This window comes from Malurus melanocephalus, unplaced genomic scaffold (genome assembly GCF_030028575.1).
Source record: "Malurus melanocephalus ecotype Western Australia unplaced genomic scaffold, MMel_1.1 scaffold_619, whole genome shotgun sequence".
In the NCBI taxonomy this organism is placed as follows: domain Eukaryota; kingdom Metazoa; phylum Chordata; class Aves; order Passeriformes; family Maluridae; genus Malurus; species Malurus melanocephalus.
This window is the reverse complement of record NW_026623851.1, coordinates 100,382-119,758: the sequence shown is the minus strand read 5'-3', so window position 1 is coordinate 119,758 and position 19,377 is coordinate 100,382. Positions and strand designations below refer to the sequence as shown.

The following is a 19,377-nucleotide window of genomic DNA, read 5'->3' as shown; positions in this document are numbered from 1 at the left end:
AGCAAGTTATTCTTCATACTGATTTTATTGCTATTGGCATGGTAGGCCCAGGGAACAAAAAGCGTTGCTTTCAGGTTGGTGGGTATTTGTCAGTAGTTCAGCTTACAGAGAAGTTCTTCAGTTTTCAAAGTGATTTCCTTGCTACTGAAATCCAAACTCTTTTGCATTCACCAAAGACATTTACAATACCAAAAAGAGAGGTACTCAGACAGGTACAATACTCAGAAGACAGGTAAGTTAGTACATAGCTAAATAGTTTAGTTAACATCTATAAATATATATTCTACAATAAATGCTAAAATAAACRTTAACACCCTAGGTCATCTAGACCTTGAATCAGTCCATAATGCAGCCAAAATGCTACATGATAAGCCATGACTCATGACTTCTTACAGTAAGAGAGTAACTCTGCTTAGAGTTGCCTTCATTCTTAAAAGCATATTGCATAATAAAGCAATTATTTGCTTTAAATTTTATCTGCTACAAAATGTCCTTTTAAACTTACCCCAAATGATTTTTAAAGCAAGAAAGCGATACAGTTCAACTGTAATTTTTAGACACTGTGAACACTTCTAATGACTTACTTGTAATAACCATCACTTTTGAGAATATAGCTTTACTGCTGGCATCTGTCTGCAAGTGACAAAAGAAAAATTGATTAAGTAAAAATTTTACATTATTTATTTCCCTTTGAATACTGAGTGACGACGATTTCACATTGTATTTACAACAAGTTGGCATCCATTCTGCTATCACATCAGTGTGTTGGAAAACAAAAACTACCACGCCATTTGAGTGCTTACACTTACAGGAAGTAAAAGGTAGATCACCCCTACAGCATCAATTACATAAAATATTTTCATTAATTTTTATCTACCATATAACATATGAACAGCACAAATGGGCTATTTCTGTAGTGTGTAGTCTCAGAAGAATGCCATGATTTTCAGGGCTCTTAGCTGTTACAACTGAACTTGTATGTTCAGGCAAAAAAATGAAAAAAGGCAGAAATCAGAGATCATTTCTAAGATTCAAGTAATGATGTCAACAGATACAGACTTTTCAAATTCAAATGTGTTGTGACTCAGGAGAAAAACAAAAATTGTACTGTGGAGTCTCTTTCTTTTAAAAAGTCTTTTTTTAAAGATGGATTTGAAAACAAATTTTCAGAATTATAAAGCAAGTTTTTCTTCATACTGGTTTTAATGCTATTGGCATGGTGGGCCCAAGGAACAAAAAGGGTTGCTTTCAGGTTGGGGGCTATTTCTTTGTCAATAGTTCAGCTAGATAGACTGTTCTGGTCTCCTAATACTCACTAAATCTTCAAGTACTGGCTAAAGCTCCCATTAAAACAGATTGGGCAAAGTACTAATAATTCAGCCAAACATCAAATAACCTGAGGTAGAAGTATTAACTTCCAGCAGTAAAACTCTATTGAATTATGACATATTAATCAAGTTTAAGAAACATTTCTTTTTAGTAAATCTACTGAGGACTTGATCTACATTATCTGGCATTCATCTGCAGCAAATGAAGATTATACTTTAACAGAGGTAGGTTATGTATTTTGTGTCATGAATACCACTGCTAAAGGAGAAAACAAGAGGAGATACCATTTATGCTTTCACTCTCCAGAAAAGTAATTTGTCTTAACGGCAAATTTCATGTCCCACCTGGCTTTAGTCAAGAGAAATTATAACCAACACCAGTAAAGAGTTTCTTAGAATGTTTTCAGCCTCCTCAGTAGTGCTTTGTCTGAGGAGACCCCAAAGAGGAAAAAAGGAGGATGCCTGCAGAGTTTCAGTAAATGGCAGAAAGGAAAACTGGGAAGTTCAAAGATTTATAGCTGCAGAATAATATAGGCTGGCAGTGACAACCTTAGGTCACCCACGCTGAACTGCCTACTCAAAAGAGAATCAGGTATTGCTTCAGGCAAACTTCTAGTTGCATTTTAAATATTTACAAGGATGAAGATTTCACAGTATGTCTAAGCTACCTGTTCCCATATTTCACCACCCACACCACAATTTTTTTTTCTTGTTACCAAATCAAAGTATCTTTATAGCAACTTCTGTACACTATCTCCTGTCATACTCCCCTTTATCTCTGAGAGATACACTTGCCACAGGGACAACTACAGGAGAATAAATCAACAACTAAGCTGTAATGATTATATGAAGAAATTAGACCAAAGTGAAAAAGGACAAAAGTCATATTCTAAAAGGTTACCAGTTAATTTCAGTTTGGTTTCCTGAAAGAAAACAATGTTTACATAGCTCTGAATGGCTAATGGATACTTGTCTCAAGATTATTACTTGAACTGTATATCCCTCCAGTATTATCGTAGTCTTATCGTAAACACAATGGTTTAATTGTATAATCAATTGAAGGCACACCCAAAAAAAACATAAAAGAGCACCATAAAAATGAAAAATTATAGTAAAAATAGCTAAGCATCTGCACTGGGCATAATGAACAAGTTTTGGGGTAACTAAGAGCTGCTGAGATGACCTGTGTACGAAGAGGTAAGGACTGCCCTGTGCTGGTCAAAGTCACTTCCAGCCAGCTCCACCACAAATGAAACAACCCACCACACAGCAAAAGTTAATCCAGCGGAGCCCAAGGTGCCTCTGAGAAAGCAGGAGAAATAGATAAGGAAGGAGATACTGGAGCAAGCATGGCTCTAAAGGGACTGAGGCCAGTGGAGAAACCCCTGCTGAAGCACTGGGTAAGAAACAAGAAGCAGAAGGAAGAGAACCACTATTCCCTGATCCACATCTCCTGTGCTGCCATCACCTCATCAAAGGGACAGAGTGTGGTGAGCAGCCTGGGGACTGCACAGCAGGGAAAAGAGGCATGTGAGGGGGAGCCAAATGCAGGTTTTTTAAGTGTTTATTTGTTAGCTTTTATTTCTCAATACCAGAATAAATAAAATCTTGTGTAAATTGACATACCAAATTAAGTAAAATTCCCTGACTCAAAACTGTTCTGCTGCCTGCAATGGCACCTGAGATTATCATAAGCCCCCTAAATTCTTCCATGTAGTTTTGTTATTCAAGAGAATATTCAAGTGTAGAGAAKCATCATTTAAGAGCAAAAATTAGGATAAATTCCAGATGGACAAATTCAAACATGTCAAAGGCATGAACTGTCTTGAATGCAATGCTTATGTTGGCATCAAAACCTTCATGGTAGATTCTGCATCATATTTGATATTCTGCAATTGAGAAAGAACTTTCACAACTACCTGAAAACAAAAGTAAAAGTTGGAATTTAACCTTCAACTGAAAAGCAGAAAATATCAGTGAACTAATTCAAGTACTAAATGCATAAATATATTTAAACTACACCAAAAAAACATTAAACAATGTATAAAAAGCATTTCAGTACAGTCACCAAAATACAATKAATTTACTGTACTTAGAATTTAATACATTACTGCATGGTTTAAATGCACTAAGTCACTATTATTAATTTCACTGCAGTCTCTCTCTGTTGGCAAGACAACAGCATCTCTAAGCAAATAATTAGATAATCCAACGACACAGCTATCCACTCTTCCTAGTTCAGGTAATTCCAGCAAATGGATAATCATTACATTTATCTTGGTATGACTATATACATACATTGAAAAAAACATATCGCACACAGACACTTAAGAATATGAGCATGGCAACACATTAAACTCTACATTATTTCAGATAAAAAAGCACCAGATCAAACTTCTGGCATTAAAGCCAAATTCTAATTATATACCAAACCACATCAAGAACTTCATCTTATAATTTCCCTACCCAAACATGAGTAGGAGCGTGGATGTAATGAAAACAAATTGAAATTCACTTTATGAGAGTATCTTAAATGCTCAATAAATTTTCATTTTCCCCTTCTGAGCAAATTTGTAAACAAGAAAATGGAATTGTAGTCTGGTATCTCCAATATAATATTTATGAAATTTCCAAGTGGGAAGAGAAATGAGTAACCTGTTGGGACAAAAAATATTCCAATTTCATCAAAGCTACTAATCACACATAAGACAACAAGAGTATATAGGTACTATTTGTTAATTACTTGATTTGGCAGTCAAAAATAATAGAGCCTGTTTCAAGAGCCAGAATAGTCCTGGCAAGATATAACTCAAACACTGATAGAAAATATTTCATGTTAAATGACTGGCAAAATATTTTACGGATTTCTGTAATACCCTTTWTCCTCTTCAATTTTGCAAACAAAATGTACACACATTTCCTGCAGCAAATGTAGTCTAATGGAGTATAGTTAACTTTCACAATGTTATTAAAAATAAGCTTGAGGTAGCCAAACAAATGAAAATTAAAAATAGTATATTAACTAAAACTGCATATTCACTGGGGAATAAATATAAGTTGAACTCACTTTGGGTTGCTTTATTAGGTCAACTAAATCCTTTACTTGATGTCGTAGCAGATTTTGACATTTCCACATTTCATTCAATGCTCTAAAACCAGAAAAAATGAAAATAATTATCAAAATTATCTATTCAATGAATAACACAACTAGTTCTTACATCCTTTTCAATTTCAAACTCAGAAAAGCACTTATCACCTGAACTTTCACTGCTGTATGAGCAAAGGCTAAATGCTTCCTAGTAGGACAATATGGAAAATTTACTTGGTCATATTAGACTGGAACAAAATGAGATTTTGAAATAAGTTTTATTTCAGATGCTCAAGTACACRGCCTTTCAAAGAAAGAGGAAGTGACTAATCTGTGGTCCATTAAGAACCCATTTGTACTGAAAGCACTCTTCTAAAAACATTCCAAGAAGTAGGTTAAAGCAGATGTTTAAGATTTTTATCACCAATACAATGTTTTTCTGCAGGCAGGAATCAGCTACTAGATGAATAAATTGTGAAAAGTGGACATGATTATGCTTATTAGAGATGCATGAAATATACTCAACAAAATAGAAAATTAGCACTTTCCAGGAATAGTAAGCCATATAAATAAAGGTTGCAGCCGCATTTAAAAAAACTTACAGAATCCACAAATAAAAATCAGTTCTATATAAATAACTGAACAAGCTATGTCTTTACAATGAGTACTGCTGCATACAAAAACTATAGAATTCAGAAATTACTAGTTGCCTGAAATAACAAGGGCAGAAAAGAATCATTCTGCAATTTCGTTTAGCCTACACTAAAATTACTTGAAAAGTAACCTTTCATTTTTAATACACTAGTCATAATTTTAGTTTATTTTAATTGTCATGTCTTTAGACAGGCAACACAAAAAATTCAGGGGATTCAAACATTGGTTTTTGTAGCATTGGGAGGCTTTGGGGTCTTTTAAGCCATTCTTTCATAAGTAAAGCCTTTTCTACTCTCTTTCATGGGAAAATAAAATGCCTGTATTTGATTTTCAAGTGTCTGAGTACTACTGTATGAAAAACAAAGCAAAACTATCTAAAATCCATCCAACTGTGAACACTAAGGCCGTATCATTTATTAGTCAAATTCAGTTGCATGTACTCATTTTAAGCTGGAGAAGGCACATAATGTAATAATAATTAAAATGCATACAGAAAGAGAAAAAACAAGTAATTTTTTCTCATTCTTAAGTCATCCTGGCTGTTGCAACAAGTAGTATATAAATTGAAAAGCTCTCAGGTAAGATTTGGCATTGATCTACCATATCTATGTTATCTCTTTTCACACTAAAAGGACTGACATGCATTCACGCTTTTTTTCCAGATTTTTGACACTGCTTGTTTTACCTGTTTATAGCTACAATGAATTGCATCTTGTTAGAAGACACCCTACAGATTTGGGTTTTTTTCAAAATCTCACTTGAAAAATAGATGCTATTTTTACATTCTGTTTTCTAAAAGTTTGGAAACTATTTCTATTCACTACGTAGGCTACTCAACAATACAAAACTAATTTACAATCATATTTGTATTAAAAATTACTTAGCAAATAGGAAAAAGCACGTACTTCACAGCATTTGAATCCAGTGTTGCATAAAGGTAATACAAACACTTCATTCTTTCATTTGTTTCCAAGTTATGAGGGACCATGTACTGAGCAAAAATGCGTTCAACAAGTAACCTAAAAGACAGGATTGAGAAACAAGCTGTACAGGAAGAACATAGCCTGGGATTGTTGAAAAAAAAATTCTCAGACCTATCTAGACATCATTTGTTGCATAAAAAGATGGCGATATTCAAAAACCTAAAGGTCAAGTTATCTGACATAACTCAGCATAAACTAAACAGAAATTTATCATTATAGAAGACCAATGTTAATGCTGGCAGTAGGAGATTTAAGAGGTGACATTATTAAAATCAGATTATTGATCTAGAAGGAACCAGACAGTTTTGGAGAAAGCTTTCCCTTCTTATCAACTCAATAAGGTGTTATAATTTAATTTCATTATGAGTCAGTATTGGTGTAAATTAATGAACTGACCCAAATTAATTGGCCTAAAATAATAAGAAGAAATAAAGAAATATCATGTTGATTATATCACAAAATATCATGAAGCCCAGAAGGAGAATTCAGATACTAATTAGAAGGAGTTGACTTCCTTCCACCCCTCCCTGGCCCCTTCCCCAAGGGTTGAGTTTATCCCACATCTTTTTCTTCTGCTATAAAAATGCAGGTATATTCACACGGGAATTATTAAAAGCTTCTCTGTAACATGAAGCTCCTTATTTGGAAACAGGAGAAAGAGGTTTTGGCCTGACAGTTACCTAGAAAACACTGAAGGAAAAATAAAACAAAAAAAGGAAAACCAAGCCCATATTCCACTCCTAAATACCAACAAGTCCAAGACTGAGGTCCAGTACTGAGATCAGTATTAATAGAATGCAGAATGTTTACGCTGGAAAAGACAATTCCTTATGCACAGTTGGAGCAGGTGATGAAAACCTAAACCCAGCTAGTTTAAAAAGTTTAAGAAAAATGCCAGTAGGTAAGACTGGATCTGAAGATCCAGACTATCCACTTCCACGATACCATGGAATAACTACTTGTTTTGAAGATAACATCTGGAGGTTTTGAATTTTTGAAAAGACTTGTATGGGTTTGCAATGCCATTTGTATCTCAAAACGCTGTAAAGACTCACTTTCAAAGCCAACACAATGACCTTGATTAGTCAAGGCAGACTTGTTCCCAAACTAGTTCCCCATGTGCAACCATCTATTTTTCAATACCAACAACCATCTACAAGGCTGGTATAACAGAGGCACTGCTTTCACCACAAATCCAGGACAAGGCTCTAATTCACAACTACTGTACTACAGAAATCCAACTCTCTGCAGAGTGAGGTGGCTTGCCCACTGTCACTACATGTGCTATCTTTAAAATACAGAGGAACAACACGCAAACCTAAGTAAACATCATTCAAGCAAGTACACTTACTAAATTTTAACATAAAAATTAACAAGTTACTGAAATTTAAATAAAAATCCCCTTTACTGGAGCAATGGCAAAGTACAGCTAAAGCTTTTTAAATATTCCATCCTATCTCACCCTTTAGAACCACTTTTAGCCTTACAGTAAGAAATAAAAAAATAAAGTAGAAGAAAACACAGGACAACATTTCACGGCAGCTATGTAAGACTATGCACTCAATGAAAACATACAGGCTTATCAAGATTCCTCCTCATCAGCAGTGGAGCACAAAGGAAAAACAATTCTTCATAACAAGTTGTAACACTTTTCTACTGAATCACCCACTTTTACAACTGACTTACCGGTCATCAATACTGTTTTGATAGTATATATGCAGAAGTTTATCTTTGATCCATGATATCTGTTTTGCAGCTTCTTTTCCTGCTTCTGATTGCAATGAATATTTCTTGTATATCTGTGCAAGTCCCATCATAGCTTCCTTCCTCACTCTCCACTTCAAACAAAGAAACAGTAGCCAGTTTAGCAGTTCAAAACTCAAAACTGAAAGAACTGCAGAGTTTTCTGTTAGGTATCTCATATTCTAACCAAAATAATATAATTTAACTTTTCTGTTAAATAAATTAAGTTCTAAGTGCAATAGTTTCTCATTAGGACATATGTTGCATCATGTCTATTACACTAAACCTTTCAACAACTACTATATAAGCATGCCTCTTGAATTTAGCATTGTTATAGATTCAAGCCAACACGCTTTCTCACACTCTATACTCAATACCTGCAATTGTGTTGTGGCTGCAACTATTACCAAATAGCTGTTACCAAATTGTTACCAAATAATTAGAAATATAGCTAAACAAATTCAAGACCATTCAAATTTGAAAGCAACCACACTGATCCGCAGTCTTCCAATGAACTAATTAAAAGCAGGTAATCTGCAATAAATATAATACTGAATAATATACTACTAATAATAACAATACAATAATATAATTCTGAAACATTGCAGAATTTCTTTGGAAAAATGCTAGAACGTTTTACAAGAGTGTTCTTTTACAAGGAAGTTTTACTAGAACTACATAACTAGAACAACTGTTGTTCAGCCAACTGAATAATTTAAATTAAATCACCTTAAATAAAATAGAGCACAATGAAAAGTGTAGCATTCTAGTCATGGGAAGAAGATACCACACTTAATAGATTGCCTCAAAATTTTTTTGCATTACACTGGTTTTCATTTGTGATTTTACAATCAGTATAGCATTTCTTAGAAGTGCTGCTTTTAAGAAAGCTGAATACTAGAGTTTAGAAGTATAACACACAGCCATTATTAATGGTAATTATGTCTTACCCGTTTGTCCAGCGTCCTTTCTCTGACGAAATTAAGCAAGTGATCATTGACAAGCAAAAGATCTTTCTTAGCAGCAGTAACTATGGATACTATAACATCATGCCGTATGGCCTCCTCAGGATCATGTGACCTTACTTTGAGATATTCTGGGAGAAAAAAATTAGTAAGTCTAAGTATACAACTTTAGCTACTTTCCTCACTAGACAGACACAGAAACATTATTCTCTTCTGCTTGAAGCATCAGCAGTAAGAAACCAACAGTTTTCTCTAAGACTAACTGAAATGTCAATAAAACTTTGTATTTGCTTAGAAGATTAAATATTTATATTACTGGCATGATTCAAATAATAATTATGTGGCTACCTTTTTTTTTATTATTATCTCTTATAGTTGTTACACTATATATACATTGACAACTATTATAGCCAAGCAGGACTGTATCTGTAGAGTGGAATACACAGCACTTGAGAAGTTGCTAACCACACTACAGACATCTGAAAGTCTTACATCAGCCAGGGAATACTCTCTTCCTGCATACTCCATCCCCTTTGGCTCCTAGAGCCCATTAATTGCATTCCTATTCACAACTTCTGCATTAGCCACATGGAATCTAGTTCACTTACTCCAGGAATACTCAACAGTATGAGCYAGGTAAGCATTGTAAGCAGGGACAAACCAAGAGATACTTTAAACCATAATGCTTACTTAGGTACATCCTACTTTATCKTTCTTAGAACAATTTTTCTAGATTATTTTGGCACATTGCTACTTCTTTGCTAACACCAATAATTTTATACTATCAACACTTTAAAACTTTTGCTTTTAGATTTCAGATTTGTTAGCTACCTATGGTCAATTTAGAAAGCTGGCAAATAAAACAGCAAAGTTTGTTTATCTTTTTACATGTATTTTAGGTTATTTTAGATAGAAGCKTAGAAGCACAAAAGGGTAGGAACATGTACACAGAAATTGAAGTTAAGATCGCASATAACTGCACACATAAGTGCAACACTGAGGACTTTAGGAAACTTTGCAAATTCAAATTTTACTCTTAAAGAAATAACCAGAGGTTACTGTTCTGTAATCACTGTTCAATGACCAGTGAAAACTTTCAAGTCTCATCTGAAACACTGGCCATTAACATTACTGGTAATCACCCCAAATGTCAAAAAGAACACATTCCAAAATAATGCTTTGCAATTAAGGTGGTTATGAAAATTCAAATCCAAATAAGCCTTAAAAAAAAACCCTATTGTTTCACAGGAACATAAACTAAAACAAATGAAAAATACTGCCATTACACAAAACAATTCTGGTCTCAAACACCAGGGAGCCAGAGAAATTTTTCAACAATTTGACTTTGATAAGCACTGCAGGGAGAGAAAGGAGGGGCAAGCAAAATTACATTTCCCAGAGGATACCATTAGAGGGAGCACAAAGCCCTTCTGCAACGTAAAAAAAAAAAAATATTGGAAATATAATTCTGATAATCAAAAATGAAAATACTTTTACCATTCCATTAAGGAAAGGCCCAGAACATTCTGAGTTTAACAGTATTGAATCACAGAATATTCTGAGTTGGAAGACACCCGCAAGGATAATCAAGCCCGACCCGTAAGTGAATGACGCATAAGGGGATCAGACCTAGGACCACGGTATTCCATGCTCCAACTAAACCAATCTCTGGATAACACTGTAACACCAGAATGACTCCAGTCTGCCTCTATTTGTGTCCAATTTGACAAATGATTAGCAAGCAAGAGAGCAATCCCATGCACTTCACAGTCCTCTAAACTCCCTCCTTAGATCAACTAGACAAAGATATTGCCTCAAAAAAATGCAAGTAGGAGTTTATTGATCAGAGGGAGATACAGTCTCCAAAGCAAGCCAACCAATTCTCATTAATTATACTTTTTTTAATTAAGACATGGGAACAACAAATACTAAATGCTTCCATTGATGCTTTCTTGTTGAAAGTTGCCTTCTTCCTACAGAGGTCTTAAATTGCAGGCTGTGTTTGATCTGAAGGAGGTGGAACTGTGAAGCTGTGGTCACAGTGGAGGACTCTTTTCATGTTCTAGTCAGTGGCTGTAAGAGACATTTGAGCTTTGACATTATACATTTGAGCTTTGTGGAACTGAAGTCTCCCAACTGCACCCTAATTAGGGTGCACCCTAATCAGGACCATCAGATTAGGCAYGCTGCCTTTACCTGATCCCCCAGTGCTTCATTTCAACAGCACTTGGGAATACAGCTACTGCAGGAGAGTGAGAGAGATCTCAATGGTTAAGGCATTTTTTGTGTACAATTCCCTCAGCCCGGGAAGCAACACTGAAGGCAAGGACTTTGACTCAGAACTCCAACATCAGTTGGGTCTTCCACAACATCTCACAGCTTTACTTAGGATTACAACTGGTCTTCTTGAATTTTCTCATTGAATTTTCCAGGAGACGGAAAATGGTATTTTATTATTATAATAAAGCAGATACCTGTTAAGTCTTTTGCCAGGTCGGGATGATTCATAAGGCAGTGACTTGCAAATTTGACACACTCAAGGCGAATAGGTACATGGATATCATTAAACCTAGTTAGAAACAAGACAATGCATTACAACAACAAAAATTCCACTTCTACCAAAGCAATCTGCTCATTTCTATACAACACCAAATATTTTTGAAAATATTTTTTGTGCATGGTTACATTCATACAGCACCTCTGATTTCACAGTATTAAGTAGACTTAGTAATCTTCAGCTTAAGAAAAAATTCTCATACTCATTTATCAATGCTCTGAAAATGAAAAGAAATATCTTCTCCTGGTATACATTCTAAACTCCCAGGTAGACAAAATACTATTTATTAGTAAGATGTGTGATAGATTTTAATTCCTTTTCTGTAATGACACACATAATTAACCATGAATCATGTATCAAAACCTMAAAATTTTGTAAAACTATATTATCCCCCTCCTTAAACTGTATGATAGACAACAAACAAATGCACATCTCGTCTAATATAAATTTCTTCTGAGACAGATCATTTGACTAGATTTCCTTTTTGAAAGACAGAATTAGATCTAATGCTTGAAAACTAGTATTTTCTCAATTTTTATTTTTATATAAGTAATTTTATAATAAAACTGTTGATGCAATTAGTTAGAGACAACTTTTTTTAAATTAAATGCATTTTCAAGTCATCCTCAAAATATCTGGTTTGGAACAAATTAAAAATGTAATTTTAGAACACCGTTGCTGTTGAAATGCTTATTTATCAAAAAAAGAGATTTTAATGAATAACTATTTCATTAAAAGCCAGGTATGTTTTCAAAATCAAGAGATTTTTACGAATGCTTCCTTCAATAATACAGCTATTTTCTTTTTGTGAAAATCTTCAGAAGTAGTACATGCACACATGTGATTCATAACTAGTTGAAAACAGTTATTGTGAACAAATTGCACATAATCTCATTGTAACACAATGAAGCATTTTCCTTTGGGCCATTTAGATGTGGTATTTTTTTGATCACAATCCATGTTTTAGATAGTTACATACTTTCAAGCAAAATACTTTGCTTCAATTAAGTTTCTTATACTTCTAAAAGTGGCATTTCTTCGAGGACTCTGGTTTTGATATGATTGAATGCTACATAATAAACTACAGCATTTGTGATAACTTTAAATTGTACACTTATTTACTAACATCAAAAGTATTTTCATCTCAGTAGCCAAATACAAGTTTCTCCTGACTATAAGCTCTAGTTGTATTTTCTATCTCAAATTGGCAGAATATTTCAAAAACCAAAGACTAAGTATGTCTGCAGCATTGTAAATACTACATACTTCTTTTAAGGTACTCCTACCACCAGAAAAGTTGAAACTTGTATACAAAGACTACACAAAAGTGACAAAACCAGTTTTAATATCACCTGATACTGAAAATGTCATTTGATGCTGTTTTAGAATGAATCCATCACTGAATGTTTCACTTGTGAATAAATGAAAATATTCATTTTTCTTAACAATGGAAATAAAGCTAGTTGAAAAAAAATTATTTTAAGGAGATTATTTATAAATGCTCACTCGAGAATGACAGACRTGGAAGATAATATGTAAAATTGTTTTAGCATTATCTGTCAGATTTCAGATAACACAGCAGGAAGGAATTCACTATTAGCTGTGTCACTTAAAAAAAAAAAAAAAGCAACCCAAACTGAATTTGAATTCACTGAATGTTTTTCCTCCCTGAACAGGAAACTAAACCAGAATATACCTCCCCAGGTAGCACTGCCAAAGTGGCTTGTTTTGAGATGCCAACTCTGAATCCTTCGCTCCAAACATTTTTGCTAGAAGTTTTACAACTTGCAGACGTTCTTCATTGTCATTACTCTGGAAAATGAAAAGTTTTTTTTTTTACATTAAAAACCAAAACTAATCCAAAAACCAGAATTCTGTTTTGTACAGTTTGTACATGAATACGTGTAAATACTTCTAGAAATATTGCAATACAGGTCAATAGAGTCCTCTTTATCTCAAGACAAAAGTCCTTCACCACTTTTGTGAAAAGATGAAATAATAAAGACAGTGAAAATGAAAAACAATATAGAAACAAAAAACTGTGAACAAAACCTGGTGACAATTAAATCTTTTTAACCCTTATTTACATAAGGGTTACTGATTGTTAGGAAATCTGGTATGTGCCTGTACAAATTCAGGCACAACACAAAACTTACAAAACTCAGTCTACATTTGTCTGTACATAAAGGTTTACAGTTCTGTAGAACAACGCTTAATTAAAATTATTTATTTAATAGTTTAAGTTTCCAGAACAAAGGTTTCTAGAAAACATCAGATTAAGTACTCAACATCAGAGATCCATACAATCTGATCCTGTATTTAAGCCTATATTTGAAACTGCTGAGGTACAGCAGTTCTCTTTTTACATTTAAAATTAGCACTAACAATGACAATAAAAATATACTGGAGAAGGCCTCGTTTTATCATTGTTTTGCATTACACACTTTGAATACAACACATCAAGGTATGGGAACCTTAATACATACTTTGGAAATGCATGCTAACATTTGAGCAATTAACATATACTTACTGTTGACAATTTTTTTTCGTTTGCTGATTAACAAAAGGGAAAAACACAACTGGCTGCAGTAATTCCTTGAAAAAGGGGTAGCTAAAATTAATTTATATTAATAAAATATTATTAATGACTTATTGCTCCAGTTTTTTCCTGGTAAAATATAAGAACTGTGTAAACTACTGTTTTTTGAGTACTTTGAGTTCTTACTAGTTTAYAGCATCACCTCTGGAACATGAACAAGAAATAAGAGCACAATAGAGCTGTCAGAGTTCTTTTATATGACACCACAGTTTTAGAGAAACTATTTCTCCTCACTCAATACCATAAAAGGGCTGAAAAGTCTGCCAGCATGTCTTTTTAATTCAGAACCCTAAAAACAGTAAAAGCATTTATAAAATCCTTAAAGTAACAGAGCAAGAGAAGTTAAGGATGCAGTAATTTCTAACAGTGATATATTACTACATTACAAAAGACTAATTATTTTGAATATACTTTAAATTAAGTATTTGAAGTTTTTGAAACACTTKAAGTATTTTAAGCATTAATAGCAAAGCCATTAATTTTTTTTGTATTTGACAACTTTTTTTTCTAATTAACATTCAGATTAACATGACTGAAAGCATTCTACAACCAACTCCTCTTAATCTGCAATAAATTATGATATTTTTCTTAATTAGTTTCAACTTACAAGTGTCTATTACACCACCAAGTCTTGTTCCATGGGCCATAGTTAAGAACTTTTAATTTTTTTTTTTTAGCGTACATTAGTCCATGACTCACTATCATGACTCATCCTATCCGTTCCTGCTTAAACCAAAAAAGCATTAAAAATATTAAGCATTTCTGAATTTTTTTAGGTAACCAGACAGACTCAGGAAGATACTCCAGAAGGTGGAAGGAAGGAGCTGGGCAGAAGAGTTGGAAGCACACTAAACAAAACAATCCAACAAAACAAAAAAAAAAAAAAAACCTAAAATATCCTTAATTAAGAAGTTGCAGAAGAAGCTTTCACTGTATCAGCCAATTATAACAAACCAATTTGTGTTTCTAATCCTGTTGTAGAAACAAGAAATATTTGTGGTTATGGAGCTTAGTACATCATTTGGTCCTTTCTAACTTTGTGCCCTGATAATGGCCTCCTTGAAACATGGTTATATACTCTCCTACGGGTAACAAAAATAAACCTGTGCTTCTTATTGAATGAATACATTGCTGCTACAGTCTCTCTCTTTCATTCTATTTTAATCTTCACTCTTTTTCTGAGGGTGGAAAAACTGGTATCATAAACTCCGAAAAAATCTTAATCTTTCTCTATTCTATGAGACCTTGTGTACTTGAAGAGTCACATCCTTCACCTCTCAGGTAAATCGAGCACTCTAACAGTGTTCCACCATGACCTGTCAATAAAAATTAACACTGAATACGGGTATTTTCAATTCCCCAAACATGCTCCCAACACACAGGCAGCTGCTCTTTGGCCTAGATAGTAGGTTCTGTCACTACCAGCAGCTCACGTCAGTCAGATTATTACCACTACCAAGTCCAAAAGAACAGGCAGCACTCAGGATCTGTGGAGATTTGGGAACAAGAAGTGGACACATAACCTGAAACTTTGGAAAATTTATTTACTATATCCAGGAAGAAAGGCAGCTCTAAAATAAGAAGTCAACCTTTTATTGATTTTATTCATTACATCATATAGGTTTTGTAAGACAGTAAGATAAAAGCCTAAACCCCTTGATAATTATTTGCAAAATAGTCTATTCATGAGTTTTCCATTCTCTTGAACAATGAAATGTTATTCACTTTCTGTAACAGAAATCTCTAAATTTCAAATAAATTTGAAAGAAGCTCCTTTACTACCGTTTTCTTCCACAAGCTGACCTAAACAATAACACATTATTAGCTCTTTCTTAAGCTCATAACACTTAAAACAATTAATAACTGTGAGTTCTAGATCTCTACATACTCCACCTTAAAATGCTAAGATCAGGCACGAATGACTGACCCACACAGAAGAGGTTAAGTTGAATGAGTATCAGTGCTCATTTTCCTTTTAATTCCCCGGACTCTTTTCCAACATCAGACAAAAAAAAAATACTAGGAAGAAGCACCCACGATTTCACACAGTTCTCACAGGRCTTAACAACAGAGTTCCGCCACCTGAGAACACAGAAGCGTTTTCTTTACATAAATCAATAAAGGTGTGGCAGGCTGACCCCAGCCAAAAGCTTAACACTCACCCAGCCTTTCTATCACTCTTCTCGCCAACAGAGAGAGGAAGGGAAGACAAGGAAGGTTAAAAGGCCCACAGAGGAAGATAAGAAGAGTTTAATAAGCAAAGAAAAAGCTGTGTGTGCAAGCAGAGCAAAAAGAGGAATTTATTCACTACCTTCCATTGGCAGGGAGATGTCCTGGGAGTTCCTGAAAGCAGGATCTCCACTCTCACAGTGCTCACTTGGGAAGACAAACAGCACGGGCACAAACATAATCCCTTCCTCCTCCTCTCCCTGACCTTTTATTGCTGAGCATGTGTGCCCTTTCAACCCCCTACCCACTCAGCCCACCTGGGGAGAGAAGGGAGGTGGCACAGGGAGAAAGCTTTTACCTATTCCTTCACTGTTGTACCAAAATGGCAATGTGCTTGAACACTAGGTGGCTACATCGTTTACATCCCAAAGAGGAAGTAGGTTCAACGTTGTTACTGAGGCACCTAAATTCTCTCACAAGTTTCATGCTAAGAGTTTTTTAACCCCTCTACACATGGTCAAAAAATTATTTGGTCTCTGGCAGGAAAGCCCTTGGATTTTATCCCCACTCAAAGAGACAGTCTACAACCCTAAGCCCATGAAGATAAACCAGAAGGCTTCTGGACAGACTGCAAAAAAATTGCAGGAAGATAGAGAGCAAGAGATTTGGATCCTGTTTGAGGATCCAAACAACTGAAAAACGTTTGTTTACATCCTCAAACTCCCATCAGCCACACAGGCTGAGAACAAGGCAGCCCAATCAACTGGAAGGCAGTGGACAAGGCTCAGTAAAGTTCACCTGGTGGTTAGGGGAAAACCATCATCACTTCATTTTCAAAACACGCCACAAAACCACAGGATCATAGAGCCTTTAAGGTTGGAAAAAATAAAATCCTTAAGATCCTTGAGTCCAACAGTTAACCAAGCCACCACCATGTTTACAAAGAAACTATTACATCCAATTCCCTTCTCAGAATTTACAGAGATGGTGATTCCACCACTTGCCTAAGAAGCCTGTTCCAATTCTTGATAAGTCTTTGAGTAAAGAAATTTTTCCTAATATCAAATCTAAGCTTTCCCTGGTGCAACTGAAGGCCATTTTTGCTAGTCCTATCATTTTTTACCTGGGAGAGGAGACTGACCGTCCCACTTTGCTACAACCTTCTTTCAGGTTGTTGTAGAGTGATAGGGTCTCCCTCAAGCCTCCTTTTCTTGGAGGCTAAATGTTTAGAAGCAAAGAAATAAGTCATTACACAGAAAAAAAAWTCTGTTTCATGCACAGAATATGCAAATAGAGGTAACATTACCAATACCAGGAGGAATCTGTTAAAATTCATGCAGAACTTGCCAATTTTACACCTGAAACCAAGCCTGCATCTCAATTTTCAAGTGAGCCAAAACACTTGAAGTCTTGCTCAGGTAAGTCTACCACGAGTGTATCTCACGTGGCCAAAATTTGTTTTCACTTACTGCTTTTGAAGCCAGCTACAAAGAAATGTACATTTTCAAAAACACAGCAAAAATTATTGAATTTGTAAAACACAGATAACATATCCCCTTTCTGTGTGCTCAATGCATGCAAGATGAGATCATTCTGGCACATCTCCACAGCTCAGTTGTTCAGACAATCACAGTTTTCCTTCAACAGTGGACACAAGAGGAAAGTTTTTTACCATGAGATCAATCAGCCATTGGAATAATCTCCCCAAGGAAATGGTAGACTCCCCAACAGAGGACATTTTAAGATCTAGCTAGACAGAATGAAGGGCCATTTTGTCTAGACTGTGCTTTTGCCAAGAAAATTTTAATCAGATGATCCTTGAGGTCCCTTTGATGATTTGATGATCATCTGCTAAGGAATAATACCAATCTCCTCAACAGCAAAGCAGCAATATGAGATCTTGGAATACACTAACTGTTCCACTACCTCATAAGCATTACTCAAATATTTACCTCTAGTACTTGCCTTCTGTTATCACTACTGTATATTCAAAAGCCATATCAATTTCATAGTACAAAAACTGGATGTTCCTATGAAATTATGTATTTGATTTAAATACATAACTTTTATTTACAAGCTTTTATTTAAATATCTAGTAGTCCATGGTAAGTGAACTCTGAATGATATCCAGGACTCAGTAAAGTTCCTGGCTATTGTATCATTAACTTTAATCAACCTTTATTGAAAAAGACAATTTCCCTCTCCCAATTTTCAGTATGGACTGTCACACATATTTTTACCCTTTACCAGCCACCTGATCCAAGGCCTAATCAAGTGTAACAGTGTTACTGCTGTTTAGCTTCTTTCAATCAAAGAAATAAAAAAATTGGCTGTCTTCAACCATAAGCACTCTGAGTTTCATCGAAATCACACTCTTCTCAACACACTAATGAGCTGGAACTGAATTTAAAAATGTTTGACATTAGCTGCTGCTGTTCAGAATAAAGCTAAAGCTACTGTTGGAGTGGAAGTATTTAATCATCACTGGCATATAGAATGAACTTGTTTTGATCTCAGAAAAAAACCCATGTTGTCTATATTGCATTAATATTATAGAACACTCATTTTCAAAATACTCTTCTCACCACAGAAAGATCTTAAAGATCTCTCAACTAATTTAGAGCCATAAAATTATTTGGGTTGGAAGGGACTTTTAAGGACATCCTTCAACTCCCCTGCTGTGGGCAGGAGCACCTTCTGCTAGACCAGATTGCTGAAAGCCCCATCCAACCTGGCCTTAAACACTTCCAGACATGACGCACCCACAAGTTCTCTGGGAAACCAGTTCCAGCATCTCTAAATTTAAACTAAGTGTATCCTATTCAACCAGAGGTGGCTTTTTCCTTCCTTAAAAGATGGGTCATTTGACAGTCAATGGGACAAAAATCGGCATATATTATTTGTTGCAATAATTTAAAGTAACAAAACACACACCTGGAGTTACAAGATGATTACAGTCCTTTGGAATAGCTACAAACTATCCTGAGCTCAAGAAGGAACTCTTCTCCTTATCTAGGAAGAAGAGTGGTAAGAATGTAACTATCAAAACTTCCATGTCTCTTCAAACCACAGTGAGAAAAGTACACTAAGAAAGAAGGAGACAGAAAGCAACAAAATACATGTACATCATCTGAAAAGAGTACACTAAACAAAGAAGAGAAATGCAAACATGAAAAAAATGTGTTGTACATTAAGAAGTACAAAGAAAACATGAAAATGCTTTGGGCTGAAATCAGCTAGCCGAAGAAAGAGACAAGAAATACCTCCATGGTGGGGAAAGAGGAAACAAAA

The 19,377-nt window shown here is 34.9% G+C and overlaps 1 protein-coding gene across 3 annotated transcripts in view; it reads right to left on the bottom strand.

Annotated features, from left to right (window-relative positions):
• Positions 1 to 19,377, bottom strand: part of PDS5B (PDS5 cohesin associated factor B) — a 101,772-nt gene that overhangs the window by 42,693 nt on the left and 39,702 nt on the right. For all 3 annotated transcript variants that reach the window (XM_057383281.1, XM_057383280.1, XM_057383282.1), the window contains 7 exons: positions 13,015 to 13,130; positions 11,236 to 11,330; positions 8,747 to 8,892; positions 7,740 to 7,891; positions 5,976 to 6,089; positions 4,396 to 4,477; positions 585 to 633 (listed from right to left, as the gene is read on the bottom strand). In XM_057383281.1, coding sequence (XP_057239264.1) covers positions 585 to 633; positions 4,396 to 4,477; positions 5,976 to 6,089; positions 7,740 to 7,891; positions 8,747 to 8,892; positions 11,236 to 11,330; positions 13,015 to 13,130 — 754 coding nt within the window. The remainder of the gene's footprint in view (positions 1 to 584; positions 634 to 4,395; positions 4,478 to 5,975; positions 6,090 to 7,739; positions 7,892 to 8,746; positions 8,893 to 11,235; positions 11,331 to 13,014; positions 13,131 to 19,377) is intronic.